Source organism: Rousettus aegyptiacus, unplaced genomic scaffold, assembly GCF_014176215.1.
Source record: "Rousettus aegyptiacus isolate mRouAeg1 unplaced genomic scaffold, mRouAeg1.p scaffold_m13_p_9, whole genome shotgun sequence".
NCBI classification, from domain to species: Eukaryota; Metazoa; Chordata; class Mammalia; order Chiroptera; family Pteropodidae; genus Rousettus; species Rousettus aegyptiacus.
Window position 1 is genome coordinate 24,460,945 of NW_023416312.1, and position 24,473 is coordinate 24,485,417.

At 36.5% G+C, this 24,473-nt stretch overlaps 1 protein-coding gene across 3 annotated transcripts in view; it reads right to left on the reverse strand.

Moving 5' to 3' along the window:
- Positions 1–1,700: 1,700 nt before the first annotated feature.
- Positions 1,701–24,473, reverse strand: part of MED14 (mediator complex subunit 14) — a 64,652-nt gene continuing 41,879 nt past the window's right edge. Inside the window, exons 19-31 of one of the 3 annotated variants that reach the window (XM_016156571.2) lie at positions 23,837–23,928; positions 22,773–22,925; positions 22,174–22,443; positions 18,023–18,163; positions 16,444–16,555; positions 13,685–13,816; positions 11,700–11,882; positions 10,503–10,738; positions 8,512–8,691; positions 8,311–8,418; positions 6,864–6,989; positions 6,310–6,502; positions 1,701–3,846 (exon numbers count right to left, since the gene is read on the reverse strand). In XM_016156571.2, coding sequence (XP_016012057.1) covers positions 3,773–3,846; positions 6,310–6,502; positions 6,864–6,989; positions 8,311–8,418; positions 8,512–8,691; positions 10,503–10,738; positions 11,700–11,882; positions 13,685–13,816; positions 16,444–16,555; positions 18,023–18,163; positions 22,174–22,443; positions 22,773–22,925; positions 23,837–23,928 — 2,000 coding nt within the window. In that variant the 3' untranslated portion in view covers positions 1,701–3,772. The other 2 variants (XM_016156572.2, XM_036226445.1) reach the window with 2 other exon arrangements.

Here is a 24,473-nt window from a genome sequence, read left to right on the forward strand (position 1 = left end):
AGTGAAACGTGACCGCTGGTAGCTCGTACCGCGCATTATGCGTTTTCGGTGTGCCAACATGACAGAAGGCTCAAAAACATGTCATTGGCCACCTAGCAGAGACGAACTGGACAACACATCACCTGGATCCTGGGAGGCTGCACCACCCTGAGGCGGTTAAGGGCTTCTTCTACTATCGTCCTGTAGCATGGAGCTTAGATGATTACTTAGTACTTTTGATTACACAGTGCTTCTCTCATAAGGCAGTTTAAGTTCCAAATAATTGTGCTATGAAGGTCAGAAGGCAATGGACTTTCAACTCCAAACGACAAGAGGTCATCTCAGTTTTAGTTGCTTAGTGAGCTTCTTGAGCTTGGAAAACATGTTAAAATTATGTGTAGTCAAATGCTGAGAGGGAAGAGTCTAAACATTGAAGTTTCCCCAGACTTTGTGGTTCACAGCAAAGTGGCAGTGTTTAGAACTAGGTCTGCACTCAGCCTGCCTCCTTCTTAGCTGTTTGATCTTAAGCAATCTTAATTTGATCTAGCAAATTGTTTCATTTCTCTGGGCCTGTTTACTCATTTGTAAAAGGATATTTATACCTATCCCGTTGGGTTTTTTGTGAGGATTAAATACACATTGAATACTTAGAACAGTGCCTGGCAATAGTAAGCTCTCTGTAAATATCAACTATTATTTTATATTGACCTAAATGTGCCTTTTCATCAATCAGTATATTCCTGGACAAGGTAGTTTAACAAATCATAGCCACTTCAAAGTGGAAGCAATTTATAGAAAATTGTGAGCAGACCATGGTCTCCTGGAGTTGTGCAGCCCAATGCTGGTTGGCCTCTGCTAATTTATTCTGAATAACCTCAATGCTAAATCTATCCTAAATAAATTTCAAAGCATTCCCTTAGACACACCGTCCATTCCCATCAAACCAAATGAAAAACAATGAAATATACATTAACATTTTCCCATTCTGTCTCTTTAAGGTCCCTGAACAAAAGTTCTCTTAAAAATTTCAATCTACTGATTTTATATCAAGAACACTTGGGTGATAAATAATATTAAGCCAAAACAGAATAGGTATTTCTTTGGGGAAAAATCATGAAAGAAACAACTTTTTATGTTGAAATCGGATCTGAATTTAGAGTAACAAAATTATACTTCTTGCAGTATCAAATTAACGGGTGGTCCAAAGAATGACTAACCTTTAGTATCCTGTGGCTTAACAGGTTACTGTGTTAACTACAACACAGTAATGCTATCAGTGGTATTTAAATTCAAAATAATGTATATTTTAGTTTATGCTTGCACTCAGCTCAGAGTTAATTTCCAAATATAAGGTTCAGCCCATTATTAATAACTCGATATGTTCTATTGAAGTTTTTGCTTTTTTCCTAATTCTGAAAGTAGTTCTATACATTCTGAAATGGCATTTCAGCAGATAGAAGAAAGGTGGCAAATCAGGACCAATTTCTTCTTTCGGGGTTAAATTAATACTAAATCATACTACTATCCAAAACATCTTCATGAAAATTAACTAGAGAGTTGGTAGTTCTCTGAAACTTGTACAAGTTTTATTTATTACTAAAATACTAAAATCACATTGAAAACACCTTAAAGTTAAGACTTAAACCACCTATTAGGAAAAATCTCTGTGGGCATCCAGTCCCTTTGATTGAAACTGGGTAACAAAAGAGGCAAAGACATGGTTTGTGATGAAACCTAAGATTCGAATGCTAGTATTTTCAAGCTTTAATAAAGTATACCAGTTCCAAGTACCAAGCATGATATCAAAATTCAAATTCATGGGTATACTCTTAATAAGCATCAAAAGCAAATTTTGTTCACTGAATCCTATGTCACTTTTGATTTGCACAATGCATTCAGAGATGACTTATAATTAGGAAAAAAGTGTTTACTGAATGCATCATGTTTAAAAATGCAATTAACATTTCAAAACCAACCATACTTAAAAGGGAAAATACCTGAAAAGTTAACTCTATTAATAAAATTATTTGAGACAATATTACCCTGAAGATAAAAAATACATTTGTTGTATATACATGTAGATTTCTACATGAAAGAAAGGATTCAGCTCCAAATAGAAAAGGACTGACCCTTGATAAAGACATCTTAGATTGCCAAACTGATGTGATTACCATTGTAAAGAGAACTAGAAGCAGAAGGATAAAAGTTAAAGGAAGGATTAAAGTTTAGTCACCTGCTCCTGAATGGTGGCAGAGTTGGGCAAGAAGCAGGAGATGACGGCAGAAATCAGACATAGAAGAAAGGCAAAGAATCCTCAACTCTGATCAGAAATGAATAGAGAATCAAGCAAAGTTGAGAGCTGATATAACTGCAGCGAGATGCTTGAAACCAGAATTTGGTAGCTGATAGTTACAGAAGCTCAGTTAAATTATTTTAAAGTAGAATTAGACAAAATGTCTAAAATTAAGTGGAGAACCAATATTACAGTGACCAGATAACTCAGTATGGTATTATCATTTTAAAAACTTTCTCAAATAACAGCAAGTCACCAGAAGACCTTTGCTTCTGATCATATTCTTGGAAGCTTATCAAAGCTCCTGAATGACTGGGAGAAACAGCACAGTGCTCCAAAAAGAAACTCTGCTGAGATGTGTTAGTATCAGAAACTCCATTTGACCCTGGACAGGCCCTGAATCTTGGATTCTTCAAAGTGAGGGGACTAGGCCAGGTGTCTTCCAAGCAAAACATTTTATCATTTTGTTTACAATAACCCCAATTTTGGTGGGGAAGGTATGGAGAGAAGTTAAGCAAGATAAGGAAACATCACAGAAACTTCATGCAAGGGCAGAGCACTCAAGTTCTGTTTCCTAATTAATGCTGTATGAGAAGTATCCTGTAAACTAAATTTGCCTAACAGAAAAGTTACCACATCCTCAACAGATCAGAATGACTGCAGTATTTGAGATCCTTGATTAATATGAAGTACTCACTGTCTCTTCTAAAAGACTGGGTTTTCTCTTTTACCCATATCCTAAACTGAAAGACAACCAAGGTGCTAAATGTTCACCAGTCAATTTAGGAATGTTTAAATAAGCTTGAAACAAAGAAGCAGATATTTTTGGTCAAATTTCAGACATGTATTATTAGAAATTAATTACTGGCCCCACCAGGTTAAAGATAAAGGGAGGCCCTGAGAAGTCTATCGAGCTGATATACACACAAGTGAGTGTCACTGGTTTTTTTTTGTTTTTGTTTTTTGTTTTTTAACCTAGTTTTATTAAATATTGCTTCTTTGGGATGTGTTTATAACAACTCCCAGAACATTTTCATGTAAGGATTCAAAGCGGTCATATTAAAATACAGCTTCAATATAAAGTTTATCACAGTTTTACAGTATTCAAAAATGACAGACCTGCCTTAAAAAAACAAAACAAAAACCAAAAAAGGACTATTACACCCAAAACATAAGAAAACAATTAAATAAACAAGTTTGGCATTTCCGTAACTTTATAGTATAAAACAGAATATTAAATCTATTACTGGCAAGTGGACACTGATGTATTACCTAGTTTGAAATGTGTCCCATTTAAACACACTATACAAGTTCACTATACAAAAGATTGACGGTCTTTTTGATGAAAGAAGTGCACCCTGAAAGTTTTTGCCAGTTTAGAATATTTAGCTCTTAAAGTCAAAAAAGTCCTTTTTCTTTTTTAAACTGAAGGCTAAATTCAGATTTTTTTTTGTTGTTTTGTCTCATTTGTCAGCCTTCCTGGTTTAAAAACAATAGTGTCTATGGACGCCCACCAGGGGGCAGTGTAAGATTAGCCATTAAATCACGAACAGCTGCAAATATTGTGCATTCACCTGCAACAGAGAAAAATGGTCATTAGCTATTCGCAATACAGGAAAGATGATGTTAACACGCCGGTGGGGGTAGGGGTAATTAAATCTAAAATTAGTAAGAACTTTAAAGATCAAATAAAAGAGTAAATTTTAATGGCACAGGTTACAGGGGATTAAACTTTGGTGTTAAGTATCAGGTAGATGATAATTTGGTTTGGTTTTTGTTTTTTGCTCATGAGGAAATTTTAGGCAAGCCCCCGTTAGGTTTCAATTTAAGAAGATATGCCTCGACTTTCTCTACTGACACTGGAGCACTGAGCAAGCCTTTGAAGTTGAGCTTCAAGGCTACTGACAATTTGCTTATGCATTTTGATTCTAATGAAAAGATCTACCCATTTTATATTTATGCATTAGTCACAACATTAGTGGTGTCCTTCTAATGTTGCATTAAAGTTCAGATAAAATTATGACAGCACCATCCAATAGAACTTTCTGTGACGATAGAAATAGTCTATATGTGCACTGTGTTTACCAAGCACTTGTAATGTAGGTAGTATGACTGAGGAACTGAATTTTAAATTTTATTTAATTCTTATTAACTTAAATTTTAATAGCCATATGTGGCTAGTGACAGTTATATTGGATGGTGCAGTTCTGACTCTATTGGAGCTTTCTACCAAATTTGAAGGAAATGATCAACTTCTGGAGGTCAACATTAAAATTGATTAATACAAAAATAAAGTGGTTTTTCTTAAAAGCACTTCACAGGGGGAGGGGTGTGTGATGGGTTTAGGGGGTGAGTAATGATTCATCCTCTCAATTTCCCCTTTGCTCAAAGAAGCTAAATTCCCTGCCCCTTTCTTCTTGTGAATATTAAAATATTTCAATATAATAAACCAAAACCAGTTGTAAATATTATAAACCAAAAGCTGGATCCCTTCCCTAGAGCATAGCCTAACACTACAGTGGCTGAAAGTGAAAGAACTGAAGACCTCAACTGAATAATGGCCTTCTGGCAAAGGGCAGGATGTGCAGTGACCCTGTGCAAGTTACTACAACCTTCTTTTTAATCACTGGAAAATTAAGGTACAGAAAGAAAATGAAATCCAAAGGTTTAACCCAGTCTATGGTAGAAATAAAAGAAAACAAGAAAAAACATGTCCACAATACCCCAACAACTTCTTAAATAAAAGAAGTTATATCTTTTTCTTTTTAAAAAACATTTTCATTATTGATAGGTAGAAAAACTGGCTTGATGACAAGAAAACATTGTTTCCTTTTAATTTTAAATTTCACAAGACATAATGATGATAGTCATCTGCTTGTGACAGAATGGTATTTTATTAAAGTACTACTGGACTGCTACTCTGAAAATTCTGACAACTTTATACTTTGATTCTTAAGGACCTATTTTTAGCTGAAAGAAGAGATAAGTCAAAGGATGAAAGCAGAAAATTGTAAGAAGTGGAAGAAATATTACAACAAAAGAAGCATACCCTTCTCTACTGCCCAGTGCATTCCTTATAAACTACACTTGAGTGAGAACTTACATAAAGCCTATGTATGCAATATGGGGAAACAAACAGCTAAAATTATAAGTTCTCCCATGATTCCTATTTCTAGTAAAATTTTGACACTGTGGTACCTAAAAATGTTTCAGAGAACAACTTTCCCTCATTTAAAAACATAATTCTGTTATATTCTAAACAATAAGATATAGAGAACTTCATTAATATTAGAAATAAGCAAATTTAAGTTTCCTTAATATTAGAAATAAGCAAAATTGGAAGAAAAGTTCTCTTTGTTGAGCTGTTTTATAACCAAAAATTTAGCACTGCCAGGAGTTATGTGTTAAGCATAGGCTACTACAGTATTGAAGGGACCTTGTTTATCTTGCCAGAAACTTTCTTGTTTCCTTGAAAATGCTCAGTTTGAGAGCTTCATCATACACTCGGTGTGAAGGTCCACTTGCACCCGCCTGAACTTATATAAGAAGCCCAAAAAGCAGTGATGCCATTTGTATCAGCTTTTATTCTTCACAAAACATTTAGAAGATACAATCTAGTCATGATTGAACCATGAAATATGAGAAACCGACATGCATTTCAACTTGGTGATGTACAGAGTGGCGGGTATCGATGGTAGGGCAGGAATTCACAGCCATGGAATATTCTATCATCCTAACCTAGGGCTTTGTGGCAATGTGTGCTATAAATACAAGCTTCTGGCATTAGCAACTGGGTCAGTCCCAATAGTAAATCACTAACAAAAATAAAGTTCAGGCAGCAGAGACATGGACAAAAACGAAGAACCAGTGAGAAAGGAAGAAAGCGACAGGCAGACATTAAGAGGGCCACAGCAACCAGAACTCTATTACTAGAACTGGGGGTGAAGTGGGTAAGGAGGGAGCAAAGGGGAGAAGGGGTAATCTCTCAAAAGAATTTTTATAACATATATGCAATAAAATATCTACTGGTCATGTACCTTGTCGTGGTGGGTTCATCTCTGCAAACCTCTTCAGAATGTTGCTGACCATCATGGGAGCAGCAACAGAAGAGTTCTGCTGTCTGGGAATGTCTGCCTGCTGGGTTGTACCTGAAGCCATGTCATAAATGATTGGAACTATAATACTAACAGGTTCTTGGGGAGGGACCGATGTTTTCTGGGTTAGTTGAAGCTGCAGACACGCAACACACACAAAGAGAATAAAAACATAGTAAGAGAATAAACATTTGACTAAATTTATCAAAGGTACTATCATTTACTCTGTCAGATTAAGATAGATCAAGCCAAAGAAAATTAAATGTGACAAACAACTGAATATTATGATTAAGATGGCAACTGTCACATAATTAGTTCAATAACTTTGTTATTACTAAAGGAACCATGATAACATGAATTCTAAATTGACAATTAAGGAATCTGGGCCTCTATTTGGCAGCAACAGATAATTTCTGCAAGTATCCAAAAGGTACTCATCCTCACATGGCTTTTTCCTCAGAGCCTCTGAACACAAACACATGCTGGGTGGTACTTACAAAAAATAGCATTTTGGATTTCAGCACCACAGCAGGAGTCCCAGGAGGTGCAATCGGCGGTGCGCTCGGAGGGATCGTCAGGCAAAACTGAACATTCCATTTTAGCTGTGTTGCCTGGTCAGGAAACTGTTTTGGGGGGGGAAAAATCAAGATAAAGTCATATAAACATTAGGAGTTTGAAAAGTTGGAGAGAATTTTATTTTATACTCAGTTATCAACAGAAATAAAGTTGATAACCTGCATTTTTTTTCAAAAGAAATATAGATGTGAAATTACTAACTGAAAAGTCAACTCTGGATTTATGTAACATGTTCCCCTTCTTTCCCTCCCACTTCATTAATTCTCAAGGCCTGTGGATTCTGCTTCCTCAAGTGCCTCTGACATCTGTTCCCTCCTATTTCAGGACTTTGTTACTTCTCCCGGGTCCCCTTATGGTCCCTTCCAGTGGCTGCCTCTCCCAGTCCATCCTTATTCCACTGCCACATGTCTCAGAACGTGATTCTCATCTAGCTGACAAATGTTCAGTGACATGGAGTGACACGTGTTATTTTCCCCCACCCACTTCCAGGATCAACACCTGGCATTCAAGGCTCTTAACTGGTGCAAATCCATTCCTTCCCTAAAACAAACTAGTCAAACTGTGTTAATAATTTAAAATTATATCCACTGGTGCTTTTTTAGCCACATAAATATTTACTCCTTTAAAAACGCAAATGGATATCTTTTTGACATAATGTTTCCTATAACCTATTAGAGCAAATACTGAGACTATTAACAAAGGAACACTGCTGTCCCAATATTAAAGCACCAACTGAAAAAATGAGTGAGGTATTTGTAATTACCCAAAGCAATGCTAGTAACATTAAAATGAAAGTACTGTAATACTGAAAAAATAGCTGCCACCTGGATTCCATCTATATAATTACATATTTTCATAAAGAAGAAGAGGAATTCAAAATCTCCCAAAGATAGATTTTTTGATAAATGGTATTAGGGCAATTAGTGGTATCTGAAAGACACCAAGGCATATTTAAAATGGATCAAAAATTTAAATAAGTAATTTAAAAACTGAATCTATAACAGTATTAGAGGAAACCCTGGAAGGGTTATATCCTTATCTGAGAGTAAGAAGAGCGTATTAAATGTATTTTCTTTTATAAGAGGTATGCCACTGGTAACTCTGATTGCCTGTGGGGAGGGGGACTAGATGGCTGGACAGGAATGGATGAGAAACTTCCCACTGTATCGTATTGTTCTAAATTCAAAAGACACAAGATGATTATGTTACCTATTCAAATACAAATAAAATTTAAGTTAGAAATTAAGAAGAATTTAAAACAAAAATGGAAGTACTTAAATGAGTGAAAACTAATAAACACTGTTCCCACAAACTCCAAACTCCTCAAACAGACCTGGCTATAAAAGTTTGTACTTCTCTATAACTTACCAGCTCTAGTTTCATAATGTGCACACAGTCCCTGAGGATGTGTGTAGGAGCTCCTAATAGCTTGGTGAAGGCTATTAATGTATTGGCTTTAAATGGTGGTCCTGCAACCTATAGAAATAAATAAAGCAAGTTATTCTTCATTCTACCTTGACTCTACTGTTTCACTGATTATGTTAAAATTATGCATTAATAAACACATACTCTTGTTTCAAAGAATTTCTCCAAAACTTGAAGTTCATCGGGTTTCCACTGTCCTGCATTCTCAGGTGTCACTTTTAGCTGAAGTGTTTGGTTAGTTTTGGGACTAAGGGCTACTCTGCATTTTAGGGCATCCGTCTTAAACATGATCACCCCAGGTTCGTTGGAATTTATCAGCTGTAGCTGCAAAATAAGAAAGATGCATCAAATTAACCTGCGAGACAACATGTAAGACAGAGAGAATGAAAATGTTACCTAGAGAACTGTTTCAAAAAGAAAACAATTCAGTGGATACCTGTTCCAAAACAAAGGTATCTAGGAACTGAACACCAACAACTGCTAACAACATCACAGAGAGGCAATCGGACATCACTTGTCTCTTGGTGGAAGAACATAACAGCACCTATGAAATATTCTTGTGAAACAACAACCAACTTGAGCCTGAATCCAGTAGTTAGATCCATAGGATTGATCCATATTATAGAAATATGGAGGTCAAAAGAATATGTTATATGATTCCAAAGGGATGCGATTAGCAAAATCCAGACTATGAGAAACTCTACGGGACAAATGATATGGTTTCTTCAATAAATTATGTAAGGAGAAATGGAGGTGTAACCTATAATTTGAAAGAGACTTGGAGCTGTAGATAAAACAATAATGGTATGAATTCATTGTTGAAGGTGGGTGAAGAGAATGGAGAGGTACATTGCCCAATTCTCTCTACATGTGTATAGGCTTAAAATTTCCCACAATAACAAGTTTGTTTTTTTTTTTTGAAATGGCACATCAGGGAAAAAAGAATAGAGTACAATTATAAAATGTTCAGTCTGGATTGGGATTTTATGCTAGCCCAGCGGTTGGTAAATATTTCAGGCTATATGGTCCCTGTCGCAACCAGTCAATAATGCCTCTGTAGCTGAAAGCAGCCAGACAATTCATAATTGGGTGGGCGTGGCTGTTCCATTAAACTTTATTTATAAAAACAGCTTGTGGGCAGGACTTGCCCCCAGCCCCAATTTACTGACCTGCTCTAACCTAATATGTTGATTATGCACATGAGGAAAATGACTTTCAAAGAGCTGAAAACTTACATGGCTTTTAAGTGGCAGAGGTGAGATTAGATCACAGGTCTGATAATTACCATTTTAAATGCTAATTTATTCTACTTATATTAAGACTTTTATTTTTTTCAAATGTGAATATAAAGGTTGCAAAATAGCTTGGTACCATCCATGGAGTGGATATTTTCAACATTCACCATTCTGACCACCTCATGAACACATACATACATCAACAACAATAATTATTATAAAGAACTAATATGTACTGAAAACAAGACGTTATGCTATGGGCTTTATATGAAATATTTCAAATTCCAATAGTAGAAATATCAACTATTATTGAAAAGGTGAAGAAATTTGCCCAATTCATAAGATCAGGCAGCATGACCTAGCTACAAACCCAGGCAGCCAGGCTCTACAATGGATGCTCTCAACTCTGTACTACCTCCTACATATATCACCACAGGCTAGGTTAGAAGTCATTTTCTATAAAGGTTTTAAATCAATTCAATTGACCATATACTTAAAAAGCAACTTTAATCCTGTGATCTTTACAAATAATTTGATTTCAATGGTGACTCAGATTCAAAGTCAGTCTGCCTGCAAAAGCATTAAAGCATTTTAGAGGACAACGGGTCATTCATATGCTCTTCTCTGCAAAGCCAGATCCTGGGCACACTTGTCCTATAGTACTGTGCAGACCTATCTCCAGGTCCATGTTAGCCACAGCAAGCAAATTATAAAATGAAGGACTATGTTAACTTAAGAATGGAAGAGAAAATAACGGACTGGGTGAAAAGCATAATTCTAATAAGCTGGATAAAGGAGGTAAGGGAATATCATTTTAGTTCAGATCCTATTCTGAGGGACAACTTAGCACTTGCCTTTGACAATTACCATTTATGAGTTAGTTTCCTAAGGTACTCATACCGTTTCTTGTTGAATAATTCTTTGAAGATGTCGTCTCATGATGACCGATCCAAGGAATCTCTCAAGTGGAGAACAAAGGTAACTACCTGCCAGGCCAGGCACAAGGCCTGGTGTTGGAGAGGGCAGCAGTAAAATGTTCAAGGCACTGTGAGTGAGGATGGTGGGTATGGAGGCTGCCCAGGAGCGCTGAGGTAGTTTACGAGGTGGGGGCATGTTTGTTGGCATCGTTTGGGAACCTTTTGGGAAGGAAAACATGTTATTTGTTTCATTTATAAATACATACTATTTCATTGTTCCCTGCTTTGATTTTATTACAAATCTTTGATATTCTACATCAACCTATACTATTTTAGTTACTCCTTATAACATTCATACATTAGCTTCCTGTTAGCAAAAATGGCCAGTTATTCTCCTCCCTGTGGCCAGTCCCTTTGCAATAAGACTTCACAACAAGACTTTGCAACAACTCCTTCAAGAAAGGGTAGAGTCTATTTCTCTACCTGGAATTTGAGTTGGCTTTGTGATTTGTAGTGGCCTATAGAATGCAGTGGAAGTGATACAGTGCCAGTTGCAATCCTAGGCTTTCACTTACTCTCATGGAGCCCCCTGTCCAGTCACTAGGTGAACAAGCAAGCCCATGATCAAATATGAGAGATACAGCAGAAAGAAGCCTTGCCCACTGGGGGCATCTTATATCAGCCAGGCCCCAGCCAAGCCAAGAGCTGACCACAGATGGATGAGCGAGCCCAGCAGAGCCTGGAAGAATCACCCAGCTGGGCTCAGCCCAAACTTCCAAACTGCAGAATGGTGAGCAAACATGACTGTTTTTTAAAATCACTAAAGGTCACACAGCAAAAGCTAATTAACGTATTTGTACAATTCTTGTCTTCTGTGTTAATTTGCACAATCTTATGAGTTAACTTCGGGTATTTTTTAAGGCCTAGTATTACAGCTAAGGTAGTAGTCATAAGAGAGGTACTGAGTCTCTCCTCAGAAGATTTCTGGAGGCATTTTTCTTACATTTTGCCTGATTTTTCCAATTAACTATTGTTAAAACCGATTTACTAAATGGATAAAAGTTGAAGTTATTAAGTATTCCCGTTCAATGTGTCATGATCTTTAAATGTGAGGATGGAATAAAATAGGTCATTTGTTGGCTATACCAAAAGCGAACATAAAAATGTCAATTATACTCACTTGTTCCAGCTCGAGGGGAATGAGAAGCATCTGGAACTGGAGAATGTAGTGATGGGTTGGCAGGTGACATTCCAGGCAACCGTGTTGCTGGTGAGGGGCCAGACACTTGAGGAGACCCTGGCCAGTTCCCTGCTCGTCCACTTGGTGATACCATAGTGTATGGAGAACTGGGGTCCAGGGTTCCTGTAAACAAGTAAATAAATGGTTTTTGAAATCTGTATTTTAATAAATGTAAAGTATTTTACGGCATTTAATTTGACACCCTACAGGATGATAATTTTATTTTTCTTTCAGTAAGATATCTCACTGAAGCATGATGCTTTTTCACATGCACATCTGAATCTCTGTAGTTTATGTACTTTTTAACATGATATAAAAATTAGATAAAAAGACTGAGAAAGAATAAAATTTACCTTCGCACAAACTCTGAGATGCATAATATATAACAATTTACATTATGTTTGAAAATATTAAGCAAAAAAAAATCGCAAAGCCCCTTTAAGTATTCTTATATTTTCAAACTAACCCTGACAAATTGTTTTCTTGCTACTTAGAGAAGGCTAAGAAGAGGGAAACTTTCCATTTTCTTTATTCAGTAAAGGGTACAATAACTAAGAAATGAACCAAGCAAGTATTGAAAGCAGCCACTTCTTGAACAATTTGACATTTAAATTTCATCTTGGAGAAACCTTTAATATGTTATTTACACCCCACCTTTGTAACCAAATGACAAACCAAGGAAATACTTCTTTCTACCATACATCAGAGAGTAAACGGTCCTTACTTAGAAGTCTTAACAAATTGCTAAGAAAAAAAACACAAGAACATAGGCAAAGGACATAAACTGGCAGGCATGAAGTAAGAAACACCAAAGACCAATGAATTTCACTAATAAAGAAACATATTAAATGATAAATACCATTTTTTCCCTATCAAAATGACCAATATTTTTAAAAATCATAATACCCTGTGTTGGCAATGATGTAGGAAAAGACATTCTTGTATGATAGTAGAGAAAATTGGTATAGCCTTTCATGTGGGCAATTTGTACTATGTTTCAAAAGCTTTAGAATTTTTCAAACCCTTTGAGACAGCAATTCCATTTCTAGGAACTTAACTAAGGAAATAACCATGTGAGCAGAGATGACACCATTTTTGGTTGTGAAAAAATGGAAACATTCTAAACATATCATCATAGGAGAGCAGTTGAATTACAGTATGCCCAGATAAGGGAATACTATGTAGCCATTTATTATGGCAATGTAGAACTTTTACTATCGGAAATGTTCCCACAAATATTAATAGTGAAGAGTAGTATTACAGATGCCACACAGCTGTAAAATATGAGGAAGCTCATTATATTCTGATTTAGTATGGTAATCATGACATATTTAAGTAAAAAAAGTAAGGCACTGAACACCTGGTACAGTATGTTGCCTGCCATGTGTGTAAAAGAGAGGGGGAAAGAACTCTTACATGTATTTGCATAAAATATCTCTGTAAGAGCATTAAGAAATTAATAATACTAAATGCCTCTGGGAAGAGGAACTAGGTGGCTGGTAGAACAGAAAGGAAACACCTCACTGGCTACCTCTTCTATTCTTTATTTATTTGAACCAATTTGAAATAGAATTTTTAAGTTAAAAAGATATAAATTCAAGTCAATATATATGGTAGGGTCCCAACTTTCTGGGAGTGGGGGTGGGTATTTGAGGGGGAGGCAAGATGGGTGAAGAACAACAAAGATTGGAGCAGGCAGGCAAGCATGGGGTGCGTGATAGGGAGAGCGAGAGCGAGAGTGAGGGAGTTCAAAGCAGATAGATTAACTGGTAGATCTCTGTGTGGTATAATTAGGAAAAAATAGTTTTCTTTTGCTCTTTCCCCAATAAACAAGTGCTACTTTTGCAATAAGAAAATACTTATTTAACGAAAACTACTTTCATGTCAAACTCTTACTCTACAGCAATTTCCATGTACAGACTCACCATGTGGACTAGCAAAACTGGCCCCTGGTCCTATTGAGATTCCATGCGAGGATGGGGGAGGAGTTGGAACAAATGATGCTGGTGATGGGGCTCTCAAAGCCCCACTGGGGGAGCTGGCAGCATGCAGATTTCCTAATAAAGGAAAATAATTATAGATAATCTTGCAGGACATATATTATGTCCTGTCCAAGGACCCCAAGTTAAGGTTCTACAGACTAAAGAAACAAGTAGTAAAAAGCTCCCTTGAGTAGCACAGAGGAAAACTGGAACAATTTCATTATTAAAAAAGAGAGAGATCAATTCCATGGGGCCCAAATAATAGCTCTTATGTTGACTAATCTTTTTTTTTTAATATCCAGGGTACTTTTTGCTCACTCATTCAACAAGTAGACATGAACATCAACTTCATGCCAAGCATTGTTGTAGGCACTGGGAATGCAACAATTAACAAGAGACAAAAATTCCTGCTCTCATGAAACATATATTCTAGTAGAATGAGAAAGAATAACAAATATGTGAGGTAGTGGTGAGTGCTATGGAGAAAAACAAGGCAAGGTAAGGAGGCGATATCGTGCAGTGGTAGAGGTGGGTGCTACTCTTTATATAAAGCAATCGGAGAAGACCTCTCTAAGAAGGGGACACATGAGACACGAAGAAAGTGAAGGATAAAGTAGAAAGATATCCAGTAGCTAAGATGTTCCAGGCAAACAGAGGAGCTAGTGCAAAGGCCCCAAAGGCAGCAGCAGTTTAAATAACAGGGAGGAGGCCAGTGTGACTGGAACAGCGTGAGCAAGGGGTGGAGTGGGAAGAGATGAGGTGAGAAGGCGGGGCGGGGGGGGGGGATAACGGGATCCTAGATCACATGGGGACTTGCAGGCCGCTCTAAGGACTTAGGGTTTACCCTGAATGAAATGGGAAGCCATTGCAGAGTTTGGAGCACAGGAGTCATGAATTAACTTATGCTCCAGAAGGATCACTCTAGCTACTATGTGAAAAACAGATTACAGGGCAGGGACAAAAGCTGGGACGGTGAAAAGTGGTTAGATTCGGGATAAATTCTCAAGATAGAGCTAACAATATTTGGTAACTGACTAAATGTGGGTGTAAGAGAAAGGAGTCCAACATGACTAACAGCTTTAGCCCAAGTAGCAGGAAGGAAGGGGCTGCCATTTACTGAGTTGGGGGTCTGCAGGAGGAGCAGCATAGGGAAGGGTAAGGAGGGGAACTGAGATGGTCAGGAGTTGTTTTGGCCACACTGAGTTTCAGATGTCAATTAGACAGCTATGTGGAAATGCTGAATAGATAGCTGGAAAATCCAGGACTTGAGCTCAGGGGAGAGGCCTAAGAGGTATAAAAACTGGGAGACATGAGCTTAAACATGGTATTTAACCACAAGGCTAATTTTAATTTAGAATTATGAAATGGGAACTATGGCTACTAAAACTATGAATAAATGCAACATTAAAATACTTGCTACATTACCATAACTATCTTCATATCATTAAGCCTCAAATTCTCTGCTACTATGTAAGAAAATTTTATTTTTATGTTCTATAATACCTAATGGAATGCCTTACATTCAGTAAATATGTTGATCAACTTGATTAATCTTTAAGTGTTATATTTATCATTTAGCTGTGTGACCTGGACACGAGCCTCAGCTTTTCCACGCCTCCATTTTCCTCTATAAAATGTGAACAACAACAGGACCTATGCCACAGGTTTGCTGTGGGGATTAAATGTGTAAAGTTCTTAGAATGGGGCTTGGCACATATGTAAGCACTATATACCTCTCCACTACTATCATTATTTCAAAATAATTACTTCTTCTAACTTCTATACAAAACCAGTTTCAGCTCATATCCTAGAAACACACTCCCCTTAGGTTCTATGCCCATGTCGCCCGTTTCCCTCCTCACTCCTTGGCTGCTCCTTCTTGGTTGACACCCAGTACTCCTCAGGAGCTCAGCTCACCCGACCACTCGGGCTTCAATGACCTTTGGTGACATGACAATAACTTCCAAGTCTTCATCTGCGGTCCAATTATTTCTGATGAGCACATAGGGGATCATCTACCCAAGAAATCTGACACCTGTCTTCCTTGTTAGATGATAAGCTCAAGAGCAAGGCTGGTAACATTTGGCTTACTGCTGAATCCTAAGCACCATGCAGCATTTGGCACAGAGCAAGTGCTTTAGCAACACCAATGAATTGTTTAGTTAAAAGTAAAATTTTGACATTCTCAAGTGATTTTACAGCACATATCAAGGGGCTGCCAACAGAGCCATTTTGTTTGGACAAATAGGCTGTACACTGCCCAAGTCTGAGTGGCAAGCACTGTTCACTTACACCAGCACTCAGCAAACTTTCTAAAAGGAGTCGTCCTGGTAGGAAAGTAGCCACAGACACTACACAAAGGGGTGTGGCTGTGTTCTAATGAAACTATTTACAAAAACAGGTGGAGGGCAGGACTTGGCCCATAAGCCTTAAGTTTGTCAACTTGACATAGATCATGTGATGAGCACTTCTTGGAGTTTGTGCCATGAGTATGGCTCTGGATGACAATACCTCCATTTAATTCAAACCTTTTAAAGTGCTCTGGAATCATGAATACAGATTTCGCAATCCTGCTATAATGAATGAATTGCAAATATTTGGCCACAGACTAGAGAAGAATTCTCTCTCAAGTCTAAGGCTACATGTGCAGTGTGTGTGTGTATTTTAGATCTGAAGGTGAACACAAGAGAATAATATCTTACCTGGAGACTGTGTGTGCATCATAGAGGGAGATGGGCTAACTGTGCTATGATAGGATGTAGGGGGTGAAGTAAGAGGATAAGCACCTGATGATCCTGGCTGTTTTGGAAATGGCTGAAAAGAAGAAAATTAAACGTTCGTAAAACGCCAACCACATATAGTATGAGTAAGTAGCTTTCCCCAATAAAAAATGAGTGTTAACATTTACAAACTTTGTGAAAATGTGCAAGTTACAGATCAATAACACAAGTTTTTAAAAACTCTTGACTTTCATAATGTTTTAAAAATAGCAACATCCTCATTCTTGACTTTGCAATAACATTGCTTATATCTCTCAATATGTTTTTTGCTCATTTTATCTGTCATAGTTTAACTGGCAGTGTCATTTCTGGCAGTACATAAAAAGTAGTGTCCCTTACATTTGGTGGAGTTTTAGAGCCAATGAAATATGGTAGTTCAACCTGACCTCTACTTACTTTTATCTTCCAACCCCGGTAATGAAAACCCTAGGACAATGTAATCCTTTCTAGTCTATTTTTTTTTAATTGAGGTACAAATCACATATAGTAAATTGCACAGACCTTCAATGTATGGTTGGATGAATTTTTACAAGTCACTGCCACTTAGATCAAGACACTGAAGAACATTAGCAGAACCCCAGAGGCCTCCCTTACACTCCTTCCAAGTCTTTATTGCCTCTCCAAAGGTAAGCACAATTCTGACTTCCATCACTCAAGTTTGGTTTTGCATTTCACATAAACACTGAATGTACTTATTACATACATGGTATCTGGCTTCTTTTGTTCAACAATAAGTCAGAAGAATTCATCATGTTGTTGCATGTAGCTATAGTTTGCCTTCTAATTTCTGTAAAGTATTCCATTGTATAAAATATACCCCATTTTATTCACTCATTCTACTATTGCTAGATATTTAGGTTGTTTACAGTTTGGGGGGTAAATAATGTTGATATGAACATTCTTGTGTTTTTTGATGCATTTCTGCTGCGTATATACCTAAGAGTAGAAGAACTGTTAAATCACAGGTATGCATAATGTTCAGCTCTGGCCCTCTGGAACACTGCTAAACACCATTGTGAGGTAGTTGTACCATTTTATACACCCTCCAAGTACTAAAAGTGAGTTTCAGTTGCTCTTAATACCAAATGTTGGCAAGGATTATCAATTTTTTTCTTAAAGCCATTCTTGTAAGTATGGAGTATTATCTCACTGTGCTTTTTAATTTAGATTTCTGTAATGCTGAATGACACTGAACACTTTGTGCTTGCTGGCCATTTGGACAGCCTCTTCTGTGATAACATCAGTGATCACCTGACATTATTTTAAGTGCATGAGTCTGAGGTTAATGATATTTCCAGTATGGTTAATGCTATTTCAGATACTATTTACTTCTCATCATTGGAAGCCTCGTTTCCCTCTGTTACTATTTTTTCATATGGCTTTCCCGGGAACCCTGGGCCCACCAAGGACCTCCACGTCTTTTAACAAAGAAGCCCAGACCATGTAGAACCTGTTAAGTTAAACAAGTGTGGTGCTGTTTGGAATTTCAGCTACAAATCACCTGTTGCTGGGGTGGTGGCTGGAGTTGTGAAATAAGAGAATCCATCATATCTCCTCCTATGGGAGAAGGGGGATTATCGTCCTCATTTACAGACCTTCTTCGAGCATCCTGATTGCTGTCAACATACATATTCAGGAATGTCTATGGATATAAACAAGTAAAATTTATATTATTTTACATAACTTTAGTATGATATTTTTAATTGTTTATAGTATTTTAACAGAAATAAACATATGTCTATCTCTAAAATTTAAGTTTAACACGCGGTCACTATGTCTAAGACAACCTGAAAGAGATACTGATAATTTTGAAAGGAGGAAATCAAAGGAAATGGTTAATCACAACCACATCTAAGTTGAAAAATCATATCAACCAAGAAGAACTGTGCAAGCGAAAAGTTGAATAAAGACGTACAACATGGCACCTCGAACACTAGGTCAACATATGTTTTTTTTATTAACTTCTGAACAAGAAATGGGGAAAAAATGAAAAGTTGTATGTTGGCCAAATAAGTAAGTTCGACACCTTGAAAAAATTTCCTATTTAGTGAGAATTCTCACTTTTTCAGCTAGAAAATGACATAGGAAAACTGAATAAAAAAACTAAGCCATCTTTTCCTTTTTTATCTAATATAACTTAATTTTGAATCAAGAGTGGGACAGTCTTGTTTTATAAGTAATCAAAAATGAAGCAAGACCAGAGTTTGTGTCTCAAGCACAGATTTCTTTAATATTCTCCATCTTCCCAATCTTCAAAAATATAGATAAGCTCATCAGAATCACTCAAAAGCTTTTGAAAATAGTCTGATTTTTAATTAAAAATGATGGATTCACAACACACATTTTATCTTCTCCTCATACCCTACTGAAACATCTATATATTTTTCTTAAGCAATAAGTAACAAAGACAAAAAGAATGGAAGAGCACAACAGCAATAAATTCTGGAGGCTGCAGAGCATATGGTTGAGTGGTAACCGAACTACTAATGTGAGGAAGTTGTATCCTAAGCAAGCAGTGAGAAAAGCTAAGAAGCAAAGCTATTTCCGTACAGATCCCCAAGACACATAGGAACTGGCAACACCAGTTACCTCTAGAAATGGGGATAAAGGTGGAACCAAAAGACTAGGTGAGAGTCTCTTTAAGGAAACACTGAAACCAAGAAGATAGACAGAAAGACAAGGCACATGAAAAGATACTCAACATCACTAATCACCAGGGCAATGCAAATCAAAACCATAATGAGATAGCGCCTCCTACCTGTTAGAATGGCTATTATAAACAGCCAGGAAATAACAAATTTTGGCAAGGATGTGATGAAAAAGAAACCCTCATGCACTGTTGATGGGAATGTAAATTGGTGTACCCACTATGGAAAACAGTATGGAGGTCCTCAAATAATTAAAAATAGAATTGCTGTATGACCCAGCAATACTATGTCTGGGTATTTATCTGAAGAAAATTAAAATACTAATTCAGAAAGATGTATGTACCCCTATGTTCACTGCAGCATTATTTATAATAGCCAAGATATGGAAACAACCTAAGTGTCCATTGATGGATGATTGGATAAAGAAGATGTGGTATGTATATACAACAGAATACTACTCAGACATAAAAAAGTAATAAAATCTTGTCACCTGTGACAACATGGATGGACCTAGAGGGTAATATACTAAATGAAATAAGTCAAAGACAAATACTTTATGATCTCACTTATATGTGGAATCTAAAAAACAAAACTCCATACAGATACAGAGAACAGACTGATGAGGGTTTGGGGAAGAGGGTTAGGGGGTGAAGGGAGCCAAGACGTTATTTTATAACATCCAGTTATAAAATAAACAAGTTGTGAAGATATAATATACAGCATGGTGACTATAGTCAATAATATTGTGTTGTATATTTGAAAGATACCGAGAGTAAATCTTGCGAGTTCTCATGACGAGAAAAAAATTCTGAAACTTTGTATGGTGACAGATGGTAACTGGACTTGTGGTGATCATTTAGCAGCATATACAAATATTAAATCATCATGTTGTATAACTGAAATTAATAAATGTTATATGCCAATTATACCTCAATTAAAAAGAAAGAGACAATGAAACCCTCCCAGAGCCTCTGTCACTTCTACTGAGTTAGGCTGACCTCTACCACCTTGGCAGAGGGTCTCTCACTTTAATATTCTCTATCTCTAGAATAACTGAGAGAAGAGGTACCATATTAAAAATGGAGATTAAAGTTTACATACTGAATGCTGAGAACACTAGTTTCCTTCTCTTATTTGACTTGTCAAAAACTGGAAGCCAGATGCAGACCATCTATGCAGAAACTCAGAAACTCTTCTCCTGGTACTCACATGAGTCCAACAAAAAGACCTAAAGCTACTGTCACTGGGAGTTACCCAAAGAAATGGCCCAAGCAAATCATCCTGCAGTGAAGATTACAGTTAACAAGTCTCACTTTAAATAAGAGCAGAATTAAGAATTACTTAATATTTGAGGAAAGACACTAATATGAAAGATCAAAACAAACAAAAAAAGGCAAAGTGGATGAAATAGAGATTATGTAGGAAGAAAAGAGATAAAAGGTAGTTTAGCCATATGGAATAGGATGTCATAAAATGAATATTTAGAAACTAAAAAGAGCTCGGAAATTTTTAAAAAGATGGCAAAAAAAAAAAACACTTGGGAGAAATGAAAAATAGAAGGAAAACATGAGGAAATCTGGAAACACAGGTGTAAAAAAAATAGAGGATGAATCCAGGATGTTCAACATCAGAATAGTAAGGGTACCAAAAAGAGCTAACAGAGAAAACAGAGAATCAAGAAACAGTGCAAGGAAGTTCCCCAGAGCAAAAGGATGTAACTTTCCAAACTGAATGAGATTGCACAGCCACATAAGGTTCAAGAATTTGAAGAGGATTAAACTTCCCAATGGTTACAATGGAACCTAAAAGACAATAGAACAATGCCTTCAAAATAATTGCAACCTAGAATTCTATACCTAGCCACTCTCTCAATTAGATAGATGAGGGTAAACTAAAGACGTTTTCAGACACACAAGGTCTCAAATTAACCTTCCGTGTACCTTCTCCCAGGAGTCTATGTAGGAAGTATTCCACCAAAACAATGGAGTAAATGAAGAAATAGACATGGGGTCCAAGCCACAGGGTATGCAACACGAAGAGAGAAGTGAAGGAATCTCCCCTTTCACCATCCTTTGGCAGATTCCTAAGTAAAAATTGTGCATAAGGTCTGAAGTGCTATGATTCCGAATTGGTGGTCAGAGGACTGGGGAAGAGATTTCAAGATGAAACTGGTAAGGTACCTGAAAGGTGAATGTACTAAGGGAAGAGTAATTAGGAAGCATAGTAGAATAGTGTTTACATGTCCACAATAATGTGAACACTGGAAAAATATCACCTAATCAAAATTGCTACCTTACCATACTGTAAGGATAGGAACAAAGAAGAAGGAGCATGTGTATAAGGAGCAGCCTGGAGAGGAAGGGACATATAAGAAAGCATTAAAAAAGAATTAAATCCTCATCTTCCATTATGAGAATCAGATAATGCTCTCAACTAGGAAGTCAACAAATAGTAAAATATAAGCATGCTAGAGATAAAAATGTAAATATGAAGAGAATCATCTATATAAGAGTTGAAAACAGCAGGAAAATGGCGAGAGAAGATTGCAGGAGAGTAATTTTCAGAACAAGCCATTTGACTTTAAACTATAAGTAATTGAGCTATTATACCAGATTCCCCAGGGGTTGTGGACCAGGACCCTGCATTTTAAAAAGAGCATCAAAGTTGAACTGATGAATCAAACCTTCCCAATAATCAATGATAAAGACTACTTTTAAAGTTCCTTAAAGTTCCAAATGGCAAATAGGACTCTCTTCAGTATCTTCCGCCTTATTCATCACAGGGTAGGGAAGTAAAGGAAAGGACATTTTATCATCTCAAATATATAGGCACTGCACTTTATTAGAACTTTTAGCTTCTTCAGAGTAAAGTTGCAGAGATGATGCATTAACATAACCGCTTATTAAATTTAAACAGGAATTTGTTGCTTCCCCCATTATCTCTCCCTCAAAGGAATTGTTTGAGAGACTGTATTATGTTTACTCATAACACTAAAGTCTGTTACCTTTAGTCCTGGTGCAGGATAAAATCCTTCAACTAACTTGCTATTATCAAAAAGACTATAAGCACCATCCCGTATTGCCACAACACCTCGACTCCGGCAGTATATATCAATGCAATACATGTTCCTGAAGGCCAGTCTGATGTGGGTGGATGACTGTGGCAGAATGGAGAAGCACTGGTAGGCAGTATTGGTTCTCTGGGTCAAGCCCAACATTGGCACAGTGGGGAGTTTGTTGATAGCATTTAACGGAGCCTGAGTATCAAACAGTACCTACAAGAAACAAACACAGTGAGAATAGCCAGTGTCTGTACAAATGCTTTATAAAACCTCAGAATTTTTGATATATAACCATCACAAATGAGAGAATGTCCTTCTGACACAATCCATAAAACTTTTCTTTGAAGAGAATGAAACTAGATTACAGTGTCCACCTCTGAAAGAAAATTCTCCACGAAGAGTATAAAATATAAAAGACAAAGGCACTCTCACTGTCAGCCTTAAAGACAAGTTAACTCCACATGATTTTTTTTTGATGAGTTTTACATGAGACACTAATACTGACTGAATCTTATTTTTAAACAGAAATTGAACTTAATTACCTGTAATAACTGAACCACATTTGGTGTTTTGTTGAACATTTCTTGAAGCTGATGGAGAATGGTATTGTGACAGTTACTGCAACCTGAGTTTGGGCCAACAGTTCCCAAAGAAATGTGAAATTTCTGATGTATGGAATTCCATTGGATACTAATCTAAATCAAAGAGAATACATTTCAGAAACTGAGAAAGCAATAGTAGAAGAAAAAATAATGTTTAAACAGTAAAGAAAAATTCCAAAGATCTAAAGGTCTTTATTTAAAAGCAACTCATAAGACTGGACTCTTTAAATTCCAGATGTGCTGTTGCTATGGACTGAAATGTTCACTGAGCACGTGTGTTAGATAGCCCACTTCTACCAAATAAAACAGAGAAGGCGTTAAAGAAAACATTTTGATTATCATTGATGTCAATTATTCGTTTTTCTCTTAAACTGGAGAAAAGTCACCCTTTTAATAAGCACTGTCATAAAGGAAAAGGAAGCTATCCAAACACAAGTGGCCTTCAGTTAAATAGATATTAAAACACTCAAGTAATTTCTGATATTACCTGCTGTGAAAGAGTCTAGAAATTAGCCAGCTGGCTGAATTTTTATACTAAACTTCTAGGGCTTTACTTATGGGGTGGGGAAAAATAAGGAACTATAGGTTATGGAGAATACTTTCCACATTAAGATAGGACCAAAAAATTATCATGTGACCAAAAGCATAGACATACCATGTTGTTCAAAACTATTCAGACATAATCTTCACTAATAGTAATCACATTGCTAAGCAGATTTAAAATCCGTGTAGAAAAAAACACAAATACCAAAAGTATATTGCCTTGTCGAAAATTCAAGATTATATATCCATTCAAAAAGGTTATAATTTGTTTTCAATTTTAAAGAGTTAAGCATTATAATACACTATATTTATATCAACAAAGTATTTAAAATTTACCATTTTATCCTTAATTTTTACTTGAGCCCTCAATTCTTTCAAGGCAGTTTTTCCTAATTTTTGAATCCTTGAATTTTAAAAGATTTACCCGAGGAACTTCAGTTTTAATTAATTCATAAACTTACTGAGCTTCCCTTTGTGGTTCCATAACACAAGATAAGTTTTCGGTAATTATAAACACGAACTTCTGAGAAAATATTTAGATGAGCAGGTATGTCTAAGCAGAAAAGAAACAAAAAAAAAAGATTACATATGCAAAATTTATAAATATATATTTGAAAAGGAGAGCATTTTGGTGGCAATAATTTGTGCCTAGGTCAAAAGGTCTCCAAATATATAATTTAGTGAAGAAAAAAAAAGAAGTAAGAGCATAGATAGTAAGTTTCCATTTCCATTTCTACAAAAGGGGTCCAGGGCAGGGGTGGAGATATATTGAAACAGTGTAGCACGGTGGATAGCCATTCCAATTCCAGTTCTGCCATTTACTTATTAGCCATGTGACTTTCAGCAAATTCTTAATCTCCGTGACTTGTTTTCTTCATTTGTAAAATTAGGTATAACAATTTACCTACCTAATAGGGTGACTGAGGAGTAAATGCGTTAACACAAGCAAACTGTTTATTACCTTGTATGGCACACAATAAACTCTTGGTATGTATTAACTATTCTTATAATATGGTAGACCTGTGTGTAAAAATTTCTGGATACATAAAAAACTTAACAGTGGTTGTGCCTGTGGGAAGGAAACTGAAGCCTAAGTTA